This window comes from Stomoxys calcitrans, chromosome 1, assembly GCF_963082655.1.
Source record: "Stomoxys calcitrans chromosome 1, idStoCalc2.1, whole genome shotgun sequence".
Lineage (NCBI taxonomy): Eukaryota > Metazoa > Arthropoda > Insecta > Diptera > Muscidae > Stomoxys > Stomoxys calcitrans.
This window is the reverse complement of record NC_081552.1, coordinates 239088990-239104974: the sequence shown is the minus strand read 5'-3', so window position 1 is coordinate 239104974 and position 15985 is coordinate 239088990. Positions and strand designations below refer to the sequence as shown.

Here is a 15985-nt window from a genome sequence, read left to right as displayed (position 1 = left end):
TCCGTTTGCAACACATCGAAATATCCATTTCAGACCCTATAAAGTATATATTGGTTGCCCAAAAAGTAATTGTGGATTTTTTAAAAGAAAGTAAATGCATTTTTAATAAAACTTAGAATGAACTTTAATCAAATATACTTTTTTTACACTTTTTTTCTAAAGCAAGCTAAAAATAACAGCTGATAACTGACAGAAGAAAGAATGCAATTACAGAGTCACAAGCTGTGAAAAAATTTGTCAACGCCGACTGTATGAAAAATCCGCAATTACTTTTTGGGCAACCCAATATATTCTTGATCAGCGTAAAAGTCTAAGGCGATCTAGCCATGTCCGTCCGTCTGCCTGTTAAAATCATGCTACAGTCTTTAAAAATAGAGATATTGAGCTGATACTTTGCACAGATTCTTTTCTTGTCCTTAAGCAGGTTAAGTTCGAAGATGGGCTATATCTTGATATAGCCCCCATATAGACCGATTAGGGTCTTAGGCTCATAAAAGGCACATTTATTATCCGATTTTGCTGAAATTTGGGACAGTGAGTTGTGTTAGGCCCTTCGACATATTTCTTCAATTTGGTCCAGATCGGTCCAGATTTGGATATAGCTGCCATATAGACCGATCCTCCGATTTAAGGTTTTGGGCCCATAAAAGCCACATTTATTATCCGATTTTGCTGAAATTCGGGACAGTGGGTTGTGTTAGGCCCTTCGATATCTTTCTTCAATTTGCCCCAGATCGGTCTAGATTTGGATATAGCTGCCATATAGACCGATCCTCCGATTTAGGGTCTTAGGCCCATAAAAGTCACATTTATTTTCCGATTTTGCCGAAATTTCGCACAGTGAGTTAAGTTAAGCCCCTTGACATACTTCTGCGATATGGCACAGATCGGTCTTGATTTGGATATAGCTGCCATATAGACCGATCTCTCGATTTAAGATTTTGGGACCATAAAAGGCGCATTTATTATCCGATTTTACTGAAATTTAGGACACTGAGTTGTGTTAGGCCCTTCGACATCCTTCTTCAATTTGGCCCAGGTCGGTTCAGATTTGGATATAGCTGCTATATAGACCGATTTCTCGATTTAAGGTTTTGGGCCCATAAAAGGCGCATTTATTGTCCGATGTCGTCGAAATTTGGGACAGTGAGTTAAGTTAAGCCCCTTGACATACTTCTGCGATATGGCACAGATCGGTCCAGATTTGGATATAGCTGCCATATAGACCGATCTTTCGATTTGAGGTCTTGGGCCCATAAAAGGCGCATTTATTATCCGATTTTGCTGAAATTTGGGACAGTGAGTTGTGTTAGGGCCTTCGACATCCTTCTTCAATTTGGCCCAGATCGGTTCAGATATAGACCGATCTCTCGCTTTAGGGTTTTGGGCCCATAAAAGGCGCATTTATTGTTCGAGTTCGCCGAAATTTGGGACAGTGCATTGTGTTAGGCTCTTCGACATTTTTCTGCAACTTGGCCGGATTTGGATATAGCTGCCATATAGACCGATATCTCGATTTAAAGTCTTGGCCCCATAAAAGGCGCATTGATGGTCCGATTTCACTAAAATTTGCCACAGTGACTTATGTTAGGTCTTTCGACATCCGTGTCGTATATGCTTCAGATCGGTTAACTTTTAGAAAACTAAAAAGACCAATATTTTGTTATACTCAATTGAACAAAGACTTCTACATATAAGTGTTTGGTCCAAATCGAAACATATTTCGATATAACTGTAAGGTATGCAATTTTCACCGGATTTCGATGAAAAGTGGTTTACATTTATACCCGAGATGGTGGGTATCCAAAGTTCGGCCCGGCCGAACTTAACGCCTTTTTACTTATTTTGAGGGTTAAATTAGATTAAAAGAAATATGGTGATGCTGTTCCTAGGCAAAATTTAATGAAAACCAGTAAGAAAGGGCAAAAAATCGGGTGGTGCCGACTGTATAATACCCTACACCTTCCCTATAAGTTCAACGTGGGAGCTATACCCAATTCTGAAGCATTTTTGATGGACCTCGGCGAGCAAAAATATGTTCAAACTGTAATAACTACGGTTGACAAATAACATTATTGCAAATTACCCAAAATCTGGCGAACATATATATGGGAGCTATAACTAATACTAAACCGAGAGTCGAGAGTCATTAGAAAATCCTACCTGCAAAATTTCGAGAGAATCGGGTAACAAATGACCATTTTATTGCATTATTACAGCAAACCGGACGAACATATATATGGGAGCTATATCCAAATCTGAAGCGATTTTTATGTAATTCACGTATAATGTCGGAAGTCATAAGAAAATCGTTCCTGCCAAATTTCGAGAGAATCGGGTAACAAATGACCATATTATTGCAGTATTACTGCAAATCGGACAAACATATATACGGGAGCTTAATCCAAATCTGAACCGATTTTTTCCCATTTCAAAAGGCTTCGTCTCTAGGCCGAAAGACACGTCCATACCAAATTTGAAGACGATCGGATGAAAATTGCGACCTGTAGTTTGTACACAATATGTACACAAATTAACATGGAAATACGGACAGACAGACGGACAGACAGACGGACAGACAGACGGACTGACAGACAGACAGACAGACAGACAGACGGACTGACAGACAGTCAGACAGACGTACATAGCTAAATCGAATCAGGAAGTGATTCTGATTCCATCGGCATACTTATTAATGGGTCTATCTCTCTTCCTTTTGGGTGTTACAAACTCATTCACCAAGTTATAATACCTTGTACCACAGTAGAGGTGTAGGCTATAATAAATAAAGAAAGACGGACAGACCAACATGGCAGTCATAACTTGTGCGGTATACTTAACTATGGGTCTAGCTGTTATGTTTTTTAGCATAGCATATAAATGCCCAGAGTCCACACTACAGCAGTGGTGTGAGACCTAAAGATGCTGAACTGACAATACCTGAAAATTCGCCTTAATTTTCGTAACTTTAGAATTTATCTCTTGTGCTTAGATTTCTCTTCGTTGAAAGTTTGCGTATTTGTAGAAGGAATTCAATGTCCTTGAATTTAGTTTAATCAGCATTCAAATTGAATAACACCAAGCACAAGCACATCCGAAACAATAAATTTCAATTTAAAGTATTGCACTTAACATTAATTACATATTCTATGACAAATAAAAGGTCATTCAAAATAAATTTCTTGTAATTAAAAGCAGCACAAAACAACATTTAAGGACATTTCAGGATATTTGTCCATTGTCCATCGTAAAATTTGTTACCTTAGATGAAGAACAACAAAACATACAGTTCATACTTACTTGCTTTAGGGTCCTGTTTCGAAATACACACACTAAGAAAGACACAGGGAGAACAAGAGCGAGAGACATAGAGAGAGAGACAAAACCATTCAAAATCACAAAGAAAAAGCTAGGAAAAGGAATTTTTGGTAAAAAAAACACACAAAAAGACAGAGATTTTCTAAAGGCCATGGCATACAAGTATGGCTATGGACAAGATTTTTTAAATTAAATCAAATTATTGGAAATAGGGATTATTATTTACATTGTTCTCAATACAGTCAATAGAAATAGATACACATAGACACATATGAAGAGAGACACACACACACACACTCTTAAACACATACATAGAACATCTAATAAATCTTAATTTTATGCTTTCCCCTTTCTGTAGACATTTTATGGTTTTCCCCATAGGAGGCAATTTTTTCCTCAAGATTTATTAGAGCACATCAAGGGAAATCCAGAACATTGAATTCTCACAAAATGCGGCTTAAGGGGCAACATTTTGAGAAATTTGTAATTTTCCATCTATAGCCACAGGTTTAAAACATTAAGGGTAATCACTTCAAAAATATATGACTCAATAAACAATTTTACAACATCCAGGAGTTCTTATAAAACCTTTAAAAAAATCGACCCTATTTATAATGAAACCATTATTAGCTTCAATTTAATGTCTTTTTTTGATATTTTACCGAAAATTATATTGTTTTTGTCTGTAAGTATGGCTTACCATGAAATCAATGCCAACAGTTGTCACATAATAGCATGGCATATAGACACCATCTCGAAACATTATCAGTAACGATGTTTTGCCAACACCAGAGTCTCCCAACATTATGACCTGTTGATGATTTCAAATTAAATGAAATGGAAAATATGAGATTAATGTTAAACACACTTATATAGACTGACAGAGCATCACTATGCAGCATAGCACAGATGTGAAGATGGTTGACATCAACAACATGCTGTGTTGCTCATATAATATGCCTGCGCCCCCCTCCAAAGGATCCATGATTCAGGAATAAAGAAAATGCAAACAAAAAGGAAGAAGATTGGCAACAGCGGAAATGAAATTTAATATAAATTGAAAGCAAACAAACAAAATGGAGAAAAAAAAATTAAAAATCTTTTTTTTTTTTCCAAACAAAGATACTGCCAGTCGGGGAAATAGTAAAAAAAATGGAAAAAACGCTTTAAGTTGGGCCGAGCCGAACTTTGGATGCCCTTCACCATTGATATATTTATAATACAAGGTAGCTGACACCAATAGTTTCCAAGGTTCAATTGGTATAGAGATGGTAGAAATGAAAACTACATGATCTTTCTTTATAACCTCCTCCACAGGATGGGGGTATACTAATTTCGTCATTCCATTTGCAACATCTCAAAATATTCTTCTAAGATATATATACTAGATCATCATGACATTTCGAGCCGATCTAGTCATTTCCGTTCGTCTGTCTGTCCATCCGTCTGTCAAAAGCACAGAAATTTGCGAAGCAGTAAAGCTAGGCGCCTGAAATTTTGCAAAAAAATTCCTTATTAATGTCGTTCGGTTGGGAGTGTAAATGGGCGAACGTGGTTCATGTTTAGATATAGCCCCCATATAAACTAATCTCCTGAAATTACTTCTTGAACCTCTAGAGAGTACAATTCCTATTAGTTTTTGGCTGAAATTTTGTACAATGACTTTTCCTATGACCTCCAACTTGGCCGACATGGGATAACTATGAGCATCACACAGGCTGACATTTTAAGCTCCGACTTGTGTGGTGTTCATCGTTATCACTGGAAGCTTAGCTGAAAGCAACCGGGCGCGCCCAAAGGTTGCGGATAGTGGAAAGCTTCGTATTTATGCGGAGTACCTGTAAATGTGGGCGGCCGCTGGCATTCAGTGATTTCAGAGAGGAGAGTCTCTGTAAGGGGTCAGGTGGCACTCACTCAGCGACTCAGCATTGACAAGGCGAGTTATTAGCGCCTGGCCAACATCAGCGTCTCTTCCCAAGTTAGGGCCTGTTGGATTGTTCGTGATCTTACCGTCCTAGTAGTAGCCCTTATGGCCATTTTACTGTCCGTCACACTCGACGTCCTCGCGTTAGCACCACACCACCTCACACATTCCGTGATCGCCCGGATCTCCGCCTGCAGGACCGTATTAAGGTCAGGCGGTCTAAGGCAGATTTCAGTCCCTGGGTTCTCAATGTAGAGAAACAGGCCCACTCGGATCAAAGCTAGAGAACAGAGTGGGCCTGGGGTGTCTACCTTGAGAACCCAGGGACTGAAATCTGTTTTAGACTGGCCGACCATATTACGGTCCTGCAGTCCTCTGACCTTCACCGCCTAATCGTCTGCCCTTTCATTCCCCCTTAGTCCGTTATGGCCCGGCACCCAAATGATGCTAAATTCTGGGAGATTTTAAAGCGAAGGTATGGGAGAAAAACATCTTTGGTCCAACCGCCGGGCCGAATCTTCGAAACCTACCACCAAGGATTCTGCTAAAAATTTATACAAACAAAATTTTGTTGAAGGGCATATTTTTGTTCTACATATCAAACTGTCAAGCAAGCAAAAATTAAAGTTACTAGGAACCGAACAAGGATAATCGAGAGACTATATCGGGTTATAGACTAATTTGGACCGTACTTGGCAAAGTTGTTGGAAGTCGTAACAGAACATCACATGCAAAATTTCAGCCAAATAGGACAAAAATTGCGGCTTATAAGGACTCAAGAAATCAAATCGGAAGATTGGTTTATGTGGGAGCTATATCAGGTTATAGACCGAGGTGGACCGTACTTTGCATATTTTAGCTTCCAAGGGTTCAAGAGGTCAAATCGGGAGATCGGTTTATATGGGAGCTATATCAGGTTAAAGACCGATTTGGACCGTAGGCACAGTTGTTAGAAGTCATAGCAGAACACCATGTACAAAATTTTAGCTAAATCAGATAAAAATTTGCGTCTTCCATGGACTCAGGAAATCAAATCGGGAGATCGGTATATATGGGAGCTATATCAGGTTAAAGACCGATTTGGACCGTACTTGGCACAGTTGTTGAAAATCATAACGGAACATTATGTGGAAAATGTCAACTAAACCGGACAAAAATTGCGGCTTCCAGGGGCTCAAAAAGTCACATCGGGAGATCGTTTTATATGGGAGCTATGGGAGCCCCAATGACCTACGACAATATAATGTATCTGTGCAAAATTTCAAGCGGCTAGCTCTACGCGTTCGACCCCTATCGTGATTTCGATAGAGGGACGGACGGACGGACATGGCTAGTTCGATTCAGAGTAGCGAAACGATCTAGAATACACTTTATGGAGTTCTATATCAATATTTCGAGGTGTTACGGAACGGAATGACTAGATTAGTATACCCCCATCCTATGGTGGTGAGTATAAAAATTCGTACATATTAATACCATTTGGTGCTTTCGTACACCTAAGAAATATATGATGGGTGACTAAATGATCTATTGACCTTTCGCACATTTTGGTACCAAATTGGTACCATTTGGTACTTTGTTCATAGGTAGAGTTTGAGGTCTGGAATTTGGCATATAGGTACAAAAGGGAAATATATACTGGGGGGCGGACCCTCCCCCTTACCCAAATTTTCAGAAACGCCAAATCCGGGAAATGGGTGGTGCGATTTAAACCAAATTGTATGCTCTCTTATAGTAACCAAAAAACAAAAATTTCGTATCCAAATTTCGGATGGGGTCCCTAGGGGGGCCGCCCCACCCCCAAATCTTACCAAAAAATATATATATGGACCAATCACGACAATATGGGACTCAAATGAAAGGTATTTAATATTAGAAAACGTATCCGATATCCAATCGTCGGACTTAGTGTTTGGGGGATCACAAAAACCTCTAAATCGGACATATTTACCGACCATGGCAATATGGGACTCAAATGAAAGGTATTTGCAAGTAGAATACGAATCTGATATCCAAATGTGGGACCAAGTTTCTGGGGGGCCATCCCTTCCCTAAAGCACCACCAAACAGGGCTTATTTATGACTATTGGCAATATGGGGTTCAAATAAAAAGTATTTGGTTGTCAAATACGAATCTGATAGACCAAATGAAAGATCTTTGGAAGTAAAGTACGAATCTGATATCAATATTCCGGAAAAAAAGTGTCTATAGGACCACCCCACCCCCATAATACTACTCATATTTGCTGACCATTGCAATATGGGGCTCAAATAAGAGGTATTTTATAGTACAACACGCATCTGATATTTATTTTCAAGGCGAAGTCACTGAGTGGCCCCCCATCCCCCAAAACATCCCTCCAAAGCGAACATGTTTCCCTATTATGGAAATATGGGGCTCAAATGAAAGGTATTTGGGAGTCAGATATTAACATTCGGCACTAACTGTCTAGGGTTGCCGTCCCACCCCCATAACAACCCCCATATAGGACGTATTTGCTCACCAAGACAATTTGGGTCTTCAAGACAGTGGAGCTCGATATTGATTGTTTTTAGGGCCCAAACCCAATGGGACATATGTACTGACTTCTAAATGAAACGTATTTGAGATTAGAAAAGGAATTTGATTTCCAATTTTGAGGCCACTGGCAATATAGCGTGCAAATAAATGATATTTGAGAGTAGATCACGATGCTGATATATTTTCAGGGCTAAGTGCTTGGGGACCGCCCCCCAAAAACACTCCTTAATCGGACATATTTACCTCCCATGTCAATGTGGGGCTCAAATGAAAGGTATTTGGTAGCGAAATCTGGTGGGGGCAGGGGGGGGTGCCTAGGAGGGCCGCCCACCCACAAAACCCGCCTATCGGATTTATAGTTCATTCAATACAATACGGGTATTAAATTAAAGGTATTTGAGAGTAGAAAACGAATCTGATATCCTATTGTGGGACTTAGTACTTCGTGGGTCATCCCACCCCCAAAAATCGACTATGGCAATATGGATCTTTAATGAAAGGTTTTTAGGAGTAGAGCTCAAAATTAACTTTCACTTTTAGCACCAAGTCTCTGGGTGTCCACCACACCCCTAAACAGAACTTTTACTGACCAATGCACTGTGGGGCTTAAATAAGAGGTATGAGAGTAGAAAAATACACAGCTAAATTGAAATACCTTTTTAACTGAAAATCCGCAGAAATTTCCAAATTTAGAGTACTCCTCTCCAACATAGCATTATCAGGCGCAGCGGAGCGGGAATTTTCATGAATCCAATTCTCACAAAAAATTCGATAAAAATTTCATTTTCGAACATCGTTTTTTCATCAAAAAAAAAAAAAATTATAAAAATTCATTCGTAATCATTTTTGCTATGATTTCAGGGTCCGTAATACTTCCCCAGCTGGAAAAGGAGGCGACTTTGAGACCTGATATCATACCTTGTTTTTCGTCCGTTCTCATGGACGAAAAACACCATTCCATTCCATGTTTACATCTTTTTAACATTGAGTGACATTGCCAGGTAAGTACTTGATTCTACTATGATGAGACTATTCATTTCATTCCAGTGAGTTATTGCATACCCACTGCGACCATGGCCACTTATATTTCTCATGCTCATTTAAACCCCTTCTTGAACTATGAGCATACTTTTTTTTTTGTAGTATTCTTAATTGGAAACTCACTTGAGACTGTCAACGACTAAATACTTTTATTTCAATATTTGACTTTGAACAAGATTTTCTCTTTTTCAATTCGTTATGATTTGCACAGGGAACACCTGTAACAATTTTCAAGGAAATTGAACTTGAGAAATATGCAAGAAAAGTTTATTGTTTTTAAAGTAAGATTATTGATGTTCTGATGTGATGTTCATTGAAACTTGCAAATGAGTTAATCTCTCAAAAATAAACTCTAGACAGGTTTATTTTGCTCTAAGCAATTATGGCAGCAGTTTTTTATAGAACTCAACAATGACATAGCTTATGGGATTTTCTATAAGCATAAGGTCCTTCCATTTGAAGACTTTGAAGCGCTGTTATCAGGCCTGATTGAAGCAAGCCTTCCAGTTTTCCCAAAGGACGGGAGCATTTCAAGGAAATATGAGTTTTACAATGACTACTCGATTTCAACTATGATGAGACTGCTCATTTCATTGCAGTTGCTTATTGCGTAGCCTCTGCGACAATGGCCAAGTATATTTTGCCCATTTAAACCCCTTGAACTATGAGCATACTTAACTTATTTTTTTTTTTGCAATATTTTTCATTGGAAACTCCCAGGGGCATTACACTGGAGGCTGTCAACGACTAAATCCTTTCATTTCAATATTTGACTTTGAGCATGATTTTTCTCTTTTTCAGTTCGTTATGATTTGTACAGGGAGCACCTGTTACAATTTTCAAGGAAACTACGCACTGAACTTGAGAAATATGTAGGGGAAAGTTTATTGTGTTGTGTGTGAAATGATTGATATTCTTGTGATGTTTTCATTGAATCTTGCAAATGAGTTTATCTCTCAAAAGTAAACTCTAAAGAGGTTTAATTTGGACTTGGAGCAACTTTGGTATCAATTTTTTGTTGAACTCAACAATGGTACAGCATATGGGATTTTTCAATAGCTTTATTAGCAACATTTTGTGAAACGTTTTTTAACAATAGGTTAGATTAGGTTAGGTTCAAGTGGCAGACTTAGACGTTTTCGTCCATTGTGAAACCACAGGAACAGAAGAACGAAGATGCCTTCTATTGGGTTGCCCAAAAAGTAATTGCGTATTTTTCATATAGTCGGCATTAACAAATTTTTTCACAGCTTGTGACCCTGTAATTGCATTCTTTCTTCTGTCACTTATCAGCTGTTACTTTTAGCTTGCTTTAGAAAAAAAGTGTAAAATAAGGTATATTTGATTAAAGTTCATTCTAAGTTTTATTAAAAATGCATTTATTTTCTTTTAAAAAATCCGCAATTACTTTTTGGGCAACCCAATAGTTCCCAACGTTGAATCCAGATCGCTTTAGAAAGCCCAAATAACTTGCGAATGTTCACATCCGCTAAATCGGACAGTTTCGCAAAGAAATGAGAACCTAAAGTGTAACTCCTTCTGACTGCTATTGCGGGACACACACACACAGAAGATGTTCTATAGTCTCTTCTTCTTTGATGTCCTCACAGATTCTGCAAAAGTCGTTGCCGGCAACCTTCAATCTGTCAGCATGGTTTCCGTTTAGACAGTGACCTGTCATGACGGACACAATGACGGAGACGCATGTTCTAGCCAATGAAAGCAAAGCAGTAGACCTCTTCAAGTCTAGACAAGTAAAAAGGCATTAAGTTCAGCCGGGCCGAACTTTGGATACCCAACACCTCGGGTATATATGAATACCCCGTTTCGTCACAATCCGGTGAAAATTTGGGACGGATGTTGGGAGAACTAAAACTACCCGCTGTTTCAAATTTCAGCGAAATCGGATAATAAATAGAGCTTTTATGGGCTTCCAACCCTTTATCGGGAGATCGGTCTATATGGCAGTTATATCTAAATATAGTCCAATCTGAACCACATTTAGGTCCTATGTTAGGAGGCGTAAAACTTCTCAATGTTTGAAATTTCAGCGAAATCGGTTAAAAAATAAAGCTTTTATGGGCTTTAGACCCTTCATCTGGAGATCGGTCTATATGGCAGCTATACCTAAATATAGTCCGATTTGATCCATATTTAGGTCAGATATAAGGAGACTTAAGATAACCTCCTGAGATCAAAATTAATCGAAATCGGGTAATAAATAAAGCTTTTATGGGCTTCAGACCCTTAATCGGGAGATCAGTTTATATGGCAGTTATATCTAAATATAGTCCAATATGGACCATATTTGGGTCCTGTATTAGGAGGTATAAAACTACTTATGGTTTCAAATTTCAGCGAAATCGGTTAAAAAATAAAGCTTTTATGGGCTTCAGACCCTTAATCGGAAGATCGGTCTATATGGCAGCTATACCTAAATATAGTCCGATTTGATCCATATTTAGGTCAGATATAAGGAGGCTTAAAATAACCTCCTGAGGTCAAAATTCATCGAAATCGGTTAAAAAATTAAGCTTTTATGGGCTTAAGACCCTTAATCGGGAGATCGGTCTATATGGAAGCTATATCTAAATATAGCCCGATCTGAACCACATTTAGGTCCTATGTTAGAAGGCGTAAAACTACTCAATGTTTCAAATTTCAGCGAAATCGGTTAAAAAATAAAGCTTTTATGGGCTTCGGACCCTTAATCGGGAGATCGGTCTATATGACAGCTATATCTAAATGTTGTCCGATCTGAATTATATTTGTGTTCCATATTAAGAGGCTAAAAAATATTTAATGTTTTAAATTTCAGCGAAATCGGTTAAAAAATAAAGTTTTTATGGGCTTTAGACCCTTCATATGGAAATCGGTCTATATGGCAGCTATACCTTAAGATAACCCTCTGTTTTAAATTTCATCTTAATCGGGTAAAAAATAAAGCTTTTATGGGCTTCAGATCCTTTATCGACAGATCGGTATATATGGCAGCTATATATAAATTTAGTCCGATATGGATTATATTTGGGTCAGATGTCGGGAGGCTTAAAACTACTTACTGTTTCAAATTTTATCAGAACGAAATCGGATGAAAAATAAAGTATTTGTGGACATTAGACCCTTTACCGGAAAATCGGTCTATATAGCAGCTATATCCAAATATAGTCCGATTTGGCCCGTTCAAGAACTTAACCAGCGTGCATCAAAAAGACGTATCTCAATATCTCAGTTTTTGAAGGCTGTAGAGTGATTAGAACAGACGGACGGACAGGTGGATAGACGGAGAGACACACGGGCATCGTTAAATCGTCTAAGAATTTTATGACGATCCGAAATATATGTACTTTGTTGGGTCGGAAATTGATATTTCGATGTGTTGCAAACGGAATGACTAAATGAATGTACCCCTGTCCTACGATGGTGGGCATAATAAGGCCACATAGTTTTGGAATGCTCACAGCCCCCTCTTTGTGACCATCTATCAATTGTTGCCCTTCGGGCCTGGTCCTGAAAACTTTGCTTACATGTTGCTAGAGGTATACCCACAGATTCCAGTTTCTCTGGAATGTATTAGGCAGTTCCTAGTCTCGCAAGCTCGTCCGCTTTTCAATTCCCTGGGATATCTCTGTGGCCCGGCACCCAGAACATGGGAATTTTGAGCTGTTCAGCCATCTCGTTGAGAGATCTGTGACAGTCGAGGGCGGTTGGCGTGTTCAGAAATACGTTCTCCAGGGATTTAATCTCTGCCTGGTTGTCTGAGAGGAACTTTATGCCAATCGTTGTAATAACATTATATCTTAACCATTCCACCACTTCTTCAATAGTAATTGGTGGAATACACACTGCAGCTTGATACACACTGCAGTGGTGGGGTAACCTTTTCGATATGACCAGTTCTTGATCTTTAGAGTACAAAGCCAAAGCCAACCTGGTCGTTTAGTTTGGAACCATCCGTATAGAAGTCTATGTAACTTCTGTTACTAGAGATGTCGTAGTTCCAATCGGTTCTATCAGGAATAGTGGTACAGTGCTCTTTATCAAAAAGCGGCTCAGGTAGGGTGTAATCCACACTGCCTTGAACATCGAATATTGTATCAAGGATAATACAGTGTTCGTAGCCGCCACATGACCAATGAGAAAGCTCGCTTAACCTCATGGCAGTGGTCGCTGCAATTTGTCTAGCTACAATGTCCAGAGGCATAAGATGTAGCATTAAATTCAGTGCATCAGATGGTGGCGACCTCAGTGCCGCTGTGATGCACAAGCAAGCCATCCTTTGGATCCGGTTAAGTATTGAGCAATCGGTGGACTTTTTAAGCGCCGTCCACCAGACCACAACACCATATAGCATAATAGGTCTGACAACTGCAGTATATGCCTAATGCATGATACGCGGTCTACACTCCCAACTTTTGCCAAGGGCCCCTTGCAGGTGTATAGGACTTTTTCTTAAAAAGCGGCTCAAGTAGAGTGTAATCCACACTGCCCTGAACATCGGATATTGCATCAAGGATAACACAGTGTTCGCAGCCGCCACATGACCAATGAGAAAGCTTCTTTAACCTCATGGCAATGGTCGCTGCAATTTCTCTAGCCACAATGTCCAGAGGCATTATATTCAGTGCATTATATGGTGTACTCCTCAGTTCGGCTGTGATGCACTAACAAGCCAACCTTTGGATCCGGTTAAGTATTAAGCAGTAGTTGGACTTTTGAAGCGACGTCCACCAGACCATAACACCATATAGCATTAAAGGTTTGACAACTGCAGTATATGCCTAATGCATGAAACGCGGTCTAAACCCCCAACTTTTTCCAATGGCTCCCTTGCAGGTGTATAGGACTTTTTCTTAAAAAGCGGCTCAAGTAGAGTGTAATCCACACTGCCTTGAACATCGGATATTGCATCAAGGATAACACAGTGTTCGCAGCCGCCACATGACCAATGAGAAAGCTCCCTTAACCTCATGGAAGTGGTCGCTTCAATTTGGGTAGCCACAATGTCCAGTGGCATAAGATGTAGCATTAAATTCAGTGCAGCAGATGGTGTACTCCTCAGTTCGGCTGTGATGCATTAACAAGCCATCTTTTGGATCCGGTTAAATATTGAGCAGTAGTTGAACTTTTGAAGCGCCGTCCACCAGACTACAACACCATATAGCGTTATAGGTCTGACAACTGCTGTATATACCATATGCAAGACACGCGGTCTAAACCCCTAACTTTTGCCAATGGCTCTATTGCAGGTGTATAGCACTTTTTATCAAAAAGCGGCTCAAGTAGAGTGTAATCCACACTACCTTGAATATTGGATATTGTATCAAGGATAACACAGTGTTCGTAGCCGCCACATGACCAATGAGCCACAATGTCCAGTGCCATAAGATGTAGCATTAAATTCAGTGCATCAGATGGTGTCGACCTCAGTGCGGCTGTGATGCACAAGCAAGCCATCCTTTGGATCCGGTTAAATATTGAGCAGTGGACTTTTGAAGCGACGTCCACCAGACAACAACACCATATAGCGTTATAGGTCTGACAACTGCAGTATATACCCAATGCATGAAACGCGGTCTAAAGCCAAACTCCTCAGTTCGGCTGTGATGCACAAACAAGCCATCCTTTGGATCCGGTTAAATATTGATCAGTAGGTGGACTATTGAAGCGCCGTCCTCCAGCCCACAACACCATACAGCATTATAGGTCTGACAACTGCAATATATGCCCAATGCATGACACGCGGTCTAAACCATCAACGTTTGCCAATGGCTCGCAGGTGTATAGGTCAAGAGGGGCCTTTCTTACCCTTTCCAAAATGTTGGATTTGAAGTTCAATTTCCTGTCCAGCAAAACACCCAGGTATTTTGCACTTTTCGTAAATGGAACATTCTCTCATCCCAAGGAGACAGGTGCCACTGTAGGCAACTTGTATCTCCAGCTGAACTACTTCTGTCTTGCACGCATTTATACCAAGACCACTTTCGGTAGCCCACTTTGCTGTTGCACGCAGAGCTTCCTAAAGTATATCTCTTAGATTGCTGGGATACTTTCCCCTAACCTCAATTGCCACGTCATTAGCATATGCGACCACTTTTGCGCCTTTTTCTTCCAGAGACAATAATATATTGTTAATGGTTATATTCCAAAGTTGAGGAGATAGTACACCTCCTCGAGGAGTTCCTCTGCTGACCCATCTTTTCAGATCCATAGATCCCAACCCTGCCATAATGCATCTTTTAGTAACTAAGTTATTAATTAAGTTTCTGGCGGTAGAGTTGATGCCTAGAAACTCCAACTCCTTCATGACTGACGTCGGTTTTACATTATTGAAAGAATCTTCAATGTCAAGAAATGCTACCATTGTATATTCCTTGACAGCGAGAGAACCTTCTATGCAGTCGACTAGGTCGTGAAGGGCTGTTTCAGTGGATTTGCCTTGACCATATGCATGCTGCTGCCGCGCAGGCGATCTCCAGGGATGTTTGTCCTAAGATATGTCTATCAACCTCTCTAGAGTCTTCAGCATAAAGGATGACAGACCAATGGGACGAAAATCTTTCGCCTTCGTGTGGTAGGGTTTTCTTCATTTTGGAATGAAGATGACCTTCGTGTCCCTCCATCCCACAGGTAGAAATGACATTCTGATACAAGCAGAGTATATCTGCCTAAGCTAGGTAACCAGTCTATTAGACAAAGCTTGTAATTCAACCGGTGATACGTCATCAGGGCCTGGCGACTTAAAGGAGTCGATACTTCTTATCGCCCAAAGGATTTTCTGCTCAGACAATACTATTAGAAATCTTTTTTTTTTATACCCTCCACCATAAGATGGGGGGTATACTAATTTCGTCATTCTGATTGTAACTACTCGAAATATTCGTCTGAGACCCCATAAAGTATATATATTCTTGATCGTCGTGAAATTTTATGTCGTTCTAGCCATGTCCGTCCGTCTGTCCGTCCGTCCGTCCGTCTGTCTGTCGAAAGCACGCTAACTTCCGAAGGAGTAAAGCTAGCCGCTTGAAATTTTGCACAAATACTTCTTATTAGTGTATTGTAAATGGGCCATATCGGTCCATGTTTTGTTATAGCTGCCATATAAACCGATCTTGGGTCCTGACTTCTTGAGCCTCTAGAGTGCGCAATTCTTATCCGATTGGGATGAAATTTGTTATTAT

The 15985-nt window shown here is 39.8% G+C and overlaps 1 protein-coding gene across 2 annotated transcripts in view; it reads right to left on the bottom strand.

Moving 5' to 3' along the window:
* The window catches only part of LOC106089390 (ras-related protein Rab-26), a 219344-nt gene that overhangs the window by 20227 nt on the left and 183132 nt on the right, over positions 1-15985 (bottom strand). Inside the window, exon 2 of one of the 2 annotated variants that reach the window (XM_059370951.1) lies at positions 4019-4129. The exons of the other annotated variant lie outside the window; for it this stretch is intronic. Coding sequence (XP_059226934.1) covers positions 4019-4129 — 111 coding nt within the window. The remainder of the gene's footprint in view (positions 1-4018; positions 4130-15985) is intronic. 2 annotated transcript variants of the gene reach the window in all.